The 9,521-nt window shown below is 40.3% G+C and overlaps 1 protein-coding gene across 1 annotated transcript in view; it reads left to right on the top strand.

The window, feature by feature from the left end:
• The first annotated feature begins 1,237 nt into the window (after positions 1–1,237).
• Positions 1,238–9,521, top strand: part of grk7a (G protein-coupled receptor kinase 7a) — a 35,875-nt gene continuing 27,591 nt past the window's right edge. The window contains exons 1-2 of the mRNA XM_085989903.1: positions 1,238–1,949; positions 2,226–2,660. Of these exons, the coding sequence (XP_085846029.1) occupies positions 1,347–1,949; positions 2,226–2,660 (1,038 nt within the window). The 5' untranslated portion in view covers positions 1,238–1,346. The remainder of the gene's footprint in view (positions 1,950–2,225; positions 2,661–9,521) is intronic.

The raw sequence follows: 9,521 nt of genomic DNA, 5'->3' as shown, positions 1-9,521 counted from the left end.
AGATCATTCTAGAACTTTATAAATCACTGGTTAGGCCTCAGCTGGAGTATTGTGGACAATTCTGGCCACCACACGTTAGGAAAGATGTAAAGGTCTTAGAAAGGGTGCAGAGGAGGTTTACCAGGATGTTACCAGGGATGAGGGACTTCAGTTATGAGGAGATTTTGAAGAAGTTAGGACTGTTCTCATTGGAACAGAGAAGGTTAAGAGGTGACTTACTAGAGTTTTAAGATGATGAAAGGTTTTGATAAGAGTAGAAAAACTCTGGTGAGTGGGTCAATAACCAGAGGTCTTAGATTTAAAATCATTGGCAAAAGATCTAGAGGGGAGGTGAGGAGAAATGTTTTGACTCGGAGAGTTGCCGGGATCTGGAACGCTCTACCTGAAAAGGTGGTGGAAGCTGATTCCATAAATCATTTTAAAAGGGTGTTGGACAGGTACTGAGGTTGAGGAACTTACAGGGTTACGGACAAAAAGCCGGCATGTGGGACTAAGCAAGGCTGCTCTTTCAAAGAGCTAGCACAGGCATGATGGGCCAAATGGCCTCCTTCTGTGCTGTAAGTTTCTATGACCTCGCATTACATTTACAATTTGCTTAAGTGAATACATCACTAAAGACTGCTGATGTTTCTATCAACCTTAATCGACAGCTCCAAAGAACATGAGCATGGGCCTTAGCTACAATTACAATAACCTCGTGATAGAATTACCTTTTTCTAAGCCACATCCTTGTAACATGTGAAGAAGCTACATGACACACACACCTATACTTCCGTTTGTAAGTTTCCAAAATTTATACATTGGCTACTTAAAATTTAAGTTTCATTAATACCTCACGGATTTCCCTAAGTACCTTTAGGTGTTCTATTCAGGGATTATGATGCATAAGAGGTTTCTATCTTAAGCAGATTTCAACTTTCTATGTTTAGTTGTCAGTGACATTTACGGAATGCAGTTGATAACATAACGGAAAATTAATTTGTTGTGAACAGGATCAGTTTTCAAAAATTCATGCTACAGTGCAAATATTTATCAGTAAAATATTTTGTAAGGTGAAAGGGCAAGTTATGAAAGCGACTGAAGTCAATTGTAGCTGACCACCTATTTAAATATGTTATCAACTGCATTTCATAAATGTCACTGACAACTAAACATAGAAAGTTGAAATCTACTTAAGATAGAAGCCTCTTATGCATCATAATCCCTGAATAGAACACCTAAAGGTACTTAGGGAAATCCGTGAGGTATTTAATGGTATAAAAACTCAGTTTGTTCATAGCTACACAAGGTGCAGGCAAACTATCAGACGTTTTCACACCTAGTGAGGATCTACAAAACAAAACAACATGTGTGATATGGGAGGACTCGATAACCTAATTGCCAACACGGTTTACCTGCAAGCCAGGAAAAGTGTGGATGGAGATATCAAGGAAATGCGAAAGAGACGAAAAAGTTTGGCTCTACCAAGTCGTGAGCATTGTGTCTCAGTGACGCAAAATATCGATATTGAATACGAGAGTGTGTGTGAACAGCAACCAATTGGCAAGAAGTTGTTTCATCTGTTTACAGCAACAGTCCAAGAATATCAAATTGCTGTTGATTTTGTAAATGAAGTTACCAACTTTTATCTAGCTGAAAATGGGGTAAAGGACAACCTGCGACAGAACATTGCAACTAACTTTCTGAAACCCGATTCCAAAAATTATCTCTCCTTCTTCAGCCAAGAACTGGCAGATAAATGTACAAATGCAGCAGAAAAGGACTTTGAGGAACTCCTGGCTATGGTTGAATCAGAAACGAAAAAGTTCCTCATGGGACAACCTTTCCAAGACTTTCAAAACAGTCCATTTTTTGACAAGTTCTTGCAGTGGAAAACCTTTGAACGGCAGCCTATAACTGAAAAGTACTTTTATCAATTCAGGGTTTTAGGCAGAGGGGGATTTGGAGAGGTAATATCCCTATTTTGTAAAACTTAAAATCTTGAAAAAAACATTTATAGAGTAATTTGTTTCAAAATAATTATCTTCCTAGTAATTTAACAAAGCATCTTAGCATTTAGATATATTCAATCAGATGAAAAAACGTACAGCAAGCATTATTTTTATTTGTTGGCAGAACTATTGTTCAACCTTTTGGATTTGCACAAGTATTGTCTAAAGTTTAAAATAAATGGATTAAGATGTATTATTATTTTAATTAAGAGTGTCAAACTTTGCCTTGTTTAGGTATGTGCTATACAAGTGAAAATAAGTGGCAAAATGTATGCCTGTAAACAGTTAGACAAGAAGCGGCTGAAAAAGAAACGTGGGGAGGAAATGGCCTTCCTTGAGAAGGAGATCTTGGAAAAGGTGAACAGCCCATTTATTGTCCATCTAGTCTACGCTTATCAAACCAAGAACCACCTCTGCTTGGTCATGACTTTGATGAATGGAGGAGATCTGAAATTTCATATTTACATTGGAGAAAAAGGAATCGAAATGAACCGTACAATATATTACACAGCCCAGATTACCTGTGGAATCTTGCACCTTCACTCTCTGAATATTGTGTACCGTGACATGAAACCTGAGAACGTCTTACTGGATGGCAGTGGCAACTGCAGGCTCTCGGATTTGGGGCTTGCAGTCAGAATTAAAGAGGGCAAAGCCATTAACCAGATAGTAAGTACGAACACGCACTGTAGACACACAGGCCCCTACAAAATGATTGTGGTTTAGAAATGCATAAATCTCGTAATGGTATCAAGTAAAATCCAATCACAAATATGCCAATAAAGCCCTTATTTATTTGTTATGTCAGCAGATAAGAGGAATTCCCTAATTATATTGCTGGATTTAATCTTGACTTCTTCAGGTGTAATTCTGCTGTAAAAATCACATCGGCCCGGATTTTGCGCTAGGAATAGGAGTAAATCGGACAGATACTTCCGGCATCCACACATGCGCAGTAAAATACGGAAATCAGGAAGTTGCTGTCACATTTGCCCTGCTCCTCCGCAAATTGCGCTATACCAGTACCTCGCCGATAGATTTGGCATTAAAACACGTAAAGTTGTGGTACTTACCCACTAAACACACCAGAAAAAGTATGGGCTTGTTCATTCACGTGTAAGTGAATTTTTAACAGCGTGATAAGACTTAATTATTACCAAACAACCACTATGGCACTGAACATTAACATTCGTTTTTACTTTTTCTTTCTGTCTCTTAATCCCACCTTTCTTTCCTTCTCTTTATTTTGCTTTCTGTACATGATTTTACATTGAGTCTCAGTGAGGATTCTTCAACCTGATTGGTTGAAGAGACACGCTGTTGCTTGTCCTGTTCACACAGGTCCCAGGTCCTCTGTAGAAGATGCCACACTGAAAAGGCTTTCTAATTACCGTAAGTTGCTGTGCAAAAAGTCCACTAAAAGTCTGTGGGTAGCTGTAAGCGTAATGAATGGCAAGCAGCGTTTGTTCACCGCCGACTGCAAAATCTGGATCATTAATGCTACAAATGCAACATTTACTCATTTTTGAGTGACCGCAATGTCAGTTCATGTCCTCTGCCCTCCCTATCAATACTGTAATAATACTGAATTAATTATTAACATTTGTCTTACAAATTATCGACCAATTTCACGGCTTTAACACTTTGTAAATTACTAACAAATCACAATTGTGTTGAATCTAATTTTAAGAATAACTAGTCAAGAATTTTATAAATACTGTAATCAAATGCATACCTTGATTGAGCTTTTCAATAAATATATTTAAAGATATAAAGTTACAGAATGTTCTTGCTTGATTCACCGCCACTGATATTGGGAACTCAAGTCGTAGTTTAATTTCAATATGGAAAATTACTGCAATTAGCTTAATTATTTTTAGAATACATCATTGTCTTCATCTCAGAAAATCCTCTTAATCCCATTTAAGCCTCTATACTTGTGTAAACACAAGTATCCTTGGTTTCAAATGGCATATGCAAAACAGCAGACAAAAAAAATGAAAAATAAACTTCCCTATTAATAACTGTGTAACATTAATAATGTGCAACATTAATTTGTAACTCATTGGGTAAGATCTAAAATATTATTAAATTGGTCACTTAATTTAAAACATGGGAATTATAATAGTTAGGTGGAAGTGTGTAACAAGGCTACAACAATGGAGATTGTAATGGCGTCATAAATCAAAAAGTGAAGTTTGAGTGGTTTATACATTAATGAGACCGCAGAGATTGCACATCAGGCAGTAGCTGTGATTAACGAAGCCTAAGATTACATTCCAGGAAACTGCCTATACCCATCCTCGTCTGGTTTTTAGTAAATAGCAATATTGGAAGAGCTCAGAAACACTGTCATCTGCTCATCTCCTCAGTTGGGACTGACAAATGCATGGCTCATGAAAAGCTAAAGACTTTTTAGAAAAGTGGGAGAGAGAAATAAAGATGCTGTGATATTAGATCTGCAATTGCAACCTGTCCGTGCTATTGAGCTGGCAGGGCAAGACGATGAAGAATGGCAAAACCACTGTAATGACACTAAAACCAGGAGTACACGGAGACACGAAAATAAAATAAAAGAGAATCAGGAAGCCGGGTACGCAGTAAAAGAAACAAAAGAATAATGAGAAATGGGAAAACACAGAAATAAATGTTAATCTCCCCCAGTGGCTCAGTGGCATTATGTTCTGTTACTTTTGATCTCTAGTCTTTGCTGACTTATCTCAGCCAGGGCAGCACTGAGTAATCTGTGACCCTAGCCTAGTAAAGGAGAAAAAAAAATCAGCCAGGGTTCCTCATGCTGACTGTTTTCTAGCAATCCATATTGGCAGTGCAGTTGTGTGCATGTTAGATGAGGACGGGGCTCAGTTAGGAGGGGCCACATGGTTGAATAACTCATTGTCACTGAATCTGAGTTAATAGAAGAACGGCCATTTGGGGGGAGGGGGGTAACCAGTGCCCCGGCATGGTTTCCAGCATAAGTCAACAGAGAGAAAGGATAAGAGGAAATTGACAGTAAAGTTAGAGAAGGGAAAAAATAAATAAAAATGAAAAAGATCAAATAAAATGGGAAAGAAAAGATAGCAAAACAAATAAAAAGAATGATATAAAGTTAAAAATTAAGTAAAGAGAGAGAATATAAACATTTATTAGAAAGTGAAACTTGCAGTAATTAATGAGCTTTGCAAAATAAGCGCCAATGCAGATGAATGCTAGTCCATTTTATTTTAGCAGATAATAACAGCAATATTTTGGAATTTTTAAAAATAGGCTGATTTCTGCTCCATCTAGTTGCATCCATGACTCATGTTTACTGTTCCAGTCCTAAATTGCACTCTGATTACTAAATTTACTCTCAAAGTCTAAATATGGTTTATAAACTGCTTCAGCTTCAATCTTTCACATCATAATGCCATCTGAACCTTATTACATTACAGTATTGTGATCACTGTCTAACAATAATTGTACATTAATTCAGACATTTCCATGCACAACATTGATGCACTTCCATTACACCTGGATTACACAAAGATTGCATCTCACATTACGCAAAGACCTATGGTACCCAGTTATTGGTAGATAAACAATTTTGTTGGGAATATATGGCAAATAAATTTTAATTAGTTTAATAGTGTAAACATAGAACCATAGAAAAATAGGAGCAGGAGTAGGCCATTCGGCCCTTCGAGCCTGCTCCGCCATTCAATATGATCATGGTTGATCCTCTATCTCAATACCATATTCCCCCTCTCTCCCCATACCACTTGATGCCTTTTGTGTCTAGAAATCTTTCTATCTCCTGCTTAAATATATTCAATGACTTGGCCTCCACAGTCTTCTGTGGTAGAGAATTCTACAGGTTCACCACCCTCTGGGTGAAGAAATTTCTCCTCATCTCAGTCCTAAATGTCCTACCCCGTATCCTGAGACCCCTCGTTCTCGACCCCCCAGCCAGAGGAAACATCCTCCCTGTATCCACTCTGTCTAGCCCAGTCAGAATTTTATACGTTTCAATGAGATCCCCTCTCATTCTTCTAAACTTTAGTGAATACAGGCCTAGTTGACCCAATTTCTCCTCATACGACAGTCCTACCATCCCAGGAATCAGTCTGGTGAACCTTCACTGCACTCCCTCTATGGCAAGTATATCCTTCCTTTCTTAAGTAAGGAGACCAAAACTGCACACAATACACCAGGTGTGGTCTCACCAAGGCCCTGTATAACTGTAGTAAGACATCCTTGCTCCTGTACTCAAATCCCCTTGCAATGAAGGCCAACATACCATTTGCCTTCCTAACTGCTCGCTGCACCTGCATGTTTGCTTTCAGTGACTGGTGTACAAGGACACCCAGGTCCCTTTGTACATCAACATTTCCTAATCTATCACTATTTAAATAATACACTGCTTTTCTGTTTTTTCTACTGAAGTGGATAACTTCACATTTATCCACGTTATACTGCATCTGCCATGTATTTGTGTAGTTGCCCACTCACTCAACGTGTCTAAATTGCCTTGAAGCCTCTTTGCATCCTCCTCACAACTCACAATCACACCTAGTTTCATGTCATCAGCAAACTTGGAAATATTGCATTTGGTTCCCTCATCCAAATCATTGATATATATTGTGAATAGCTGGGGCCCAAGCATTGATCCCTGCGGTACCCCACTAGTCACCGCCTGCCACCCCGAAAAAGACCCATTTATTCCTACTCTCTGTTTCCTGTCTGTTAACCAATTTTCAATCCATGCCAGTATATTACTCCCAATCCCATATGCTTTACTTTTGCACACTAACCTCTTATGTGGGACATTATCAAAGGCCTTCTGAAAATCCAAATACTTCACATCCTCCCTTTTCTATTCTACCAGTTACATTGTCAAACACGATTTCCCTTTCATGAATCCATGTTGACTCTCTCTAATCCCACTGATATTTTCTAAGTGTCCTGTTATCACATCCTTTATAACAGACTCTAGCATTTTCCCTACTACTGATGTTAGTTCCCTGTTTTCTCTCTCCCTCCTTTTTTTAAATAGAGGGGTTACATTTGCCACCCTCCAATCTGCAGGAACTGTTCCATAATCTATTTTGGAAGATGATAACCAATGCATCCACTATTTCCATGGCTACCTCTTTTAGTACTCTGGGATGCAGATTATCAAGCCCTGGGGATTTATCAGCTTTCAGTCCCATTAATTTCTCCAGCGCTATTTTTTCTGCTAATACTAATTTCCTTTAATTCCTCCTTCTCACTAGACCCTTGGTTCCCTAGCATTTCTGGGAAGTTATTTGTGTCCTCTTCCGTGAAGACTGAACCAAAGTATTTTGTTTAATTGTTCTGCCATTTCCTTGTTCGCCATTATAAATTCTCCCGTTTCTGACTGTAAGGGACCTACATTTGTCTTCACTAATCTTTTGCTTTTTACATACTTGCAGAAGTTTTTACAGTCCTCTTTTATGTTCCTTGCAAGTTTACTCTATTTTTCCCCTCTTAATCAATCTCTTGGTACTTTTTGTGCTGAATTCTAAACTGTTCACAATCCTCAGGCTTGCTACTTTTTCTGGCAACTTTATATGACTCCTCTTTGGATCTAATACTATCATTCATTTCTTTTGTTAGCCATGGTTGGGCCACTTTTCCTTTTGTGTTTTTGCGCCAGAAAGGAATATATAACTATTGCAATTCATGCATTCATTCCTTAAATGTTAGCCATTGCCTATCCACCGTCATGCCGTTTAATGAAGCTCCCCAATCTATCATAGCCAACTCACTCCTCATACTTTTGTAGTTTCCTTTGTTTAGATTTAGGTCCCTAGTTTCGGATTGGTGAAGGGATTCGCAAAATTTCATATGTTCCCCCCCCGAAGATTAATTGGAGTTATTAAAGAAACCTTGGAGTGACTGTGTTTTAAAAATCCAGGGCCTCTCAAAATGGCTGCGGTCAGACATGACCAAAGGGCCTGCGGCATCCATATGGATTTTCTGATAGCTTCACAGACTGCATGTTTAATTTGAACAATGCAGTGAGGCAAGCTCAGTTGTATTCACGCCCTGAGGCAGGTTATCAATTGTTTGCCTACACAATCTAAGTTCGGGCGGAGATAGTCCCAGTTGCTTGAGGAACATTCAGAACAATTGAGGAACATTCAGAACAATTAAGGACATTCAGAAAACAATGGAAAGGCAGTTGTGGTACTGATCGGTGCCATCAACGTAAATGGGCCAAAATCAAGGTCCTCTTGTCTTACGTTTTCGAGCCCAAATCGGACAATGGAATGGACTGATGAGGTGCGATAATGACCCATTGCCGAGAGGATATAACTGGGGCGGCCCAGCACCTCTCTCTCTCTCTCTCTCTCTTCGCCTCGGCCCAGTGTCCTGTTTGTCTGCTAGCAACCAAGAAGGAAAACCATCTAGAAAGCATCGCAAGCACACTTCGACGGCAGCAGCGGGGCACAAGGGCCAGGCCTTTTCATCTGTTTCACCGGTGAGCATTATCTTTCTGGCTGTCATGAGACAACCTAAATTGTGATTTTAGAATTTTTCCCTCGTTGTGTCCGTTTCTTCTCCCGTTAAGTGTAAAACTGTATTGCATCCATAGCGATTTCTTTTATCTTCTGTATAATACTGTTTTTCTTGTAGTGTTAGCTTTTCTAATTAATAAACATTGGTTTTCCTTGCACCAATCCACTGGTCTGTTCGTTTGTCCTTGTTACCACTCGATAAGTCCTGAGCTCAGAATCAGGAAGGGGAAAGCGATTCGCAACCGCACAGTGGGCAGGGCAGCTCAGGAAAACATAACTGGCTGACCTACAATAAGCCCCTGGAACAAAACCCCCTACAGAAATGGCGAGCCAGCCAGGAGGTCAGGCGAAAGTGTGTAACAAGGCAGACAGTGGTGCGGAGGAGGAATCCGCAATGGAGGAAAGGTTGTCTACCTATGTGTGCGGCAAGGTAAATATCGCGAAAAAGTGGGTGAGCGATATGTTAAAAGCCGAGCGACCCCTAGAGGCAGCCGCCCAGTGGACGGCTAGTAAAGAGCGCCGCAAGGGCATTGAAAAACGGTATGGCTTATGTGTTATAAAAGGCAGGTTCTGATACTGGACCAAGCAGTGGCCAGTAAGGAAACTAAAATAAGGCATTTGTCCCAGGAGCTGCAGGAAAAGGTTGCAGCGGAAGGGAAGGTGCTAGTGGCCCTGGAGGCTGTAAGCCAGGAGAGGGCAGCGATGGTCCGGGACCATCGGGGGAAGGTAGAGCACATGGAAAGCCAGGCCGCTGAAGTGCAGCGTGAGCACCAGGCCAGGGTAGAAAGGCTGGAGGGCAAGATAGCTGGGCTGGAGGGGAGCGCTAGGTTCAGGGCAGAACACGTAGAATATCAGGCAAGAGAATCCAGGGAGAAAGGGAGGAGATTAAAGACGGAGATTATCCGCCTCACGGGGGAACTGAAGGCACAGGAGGAAAAAGTAGGCGAGGTAAAGGCAGCATATAAGCTGGCCTGCGCCCAGGGGTTTGAAGACGCAGATCATGGCC

Source organism: Somniosus microcephalus, chromosome 6 (genome assembly GCF_052327205.1).
Source record: "Somniosus microcephalus isolate GS21.2 chromosome 6, FLI_Smic_1.0, whole genome shotgun sequence".
Taxonomy (NCBI): Eukaryota; Metazoa; Chordata; class Chondrichthyes; order Squaliformes; family Somniosidae; genus Somniosus; species Somniosus microcephalus.
The sequence above is the reverse complement of the archived record's forward strand: the minus strand, read 5'-3'. Positions and strand labels throughout refer to the sequence as shown.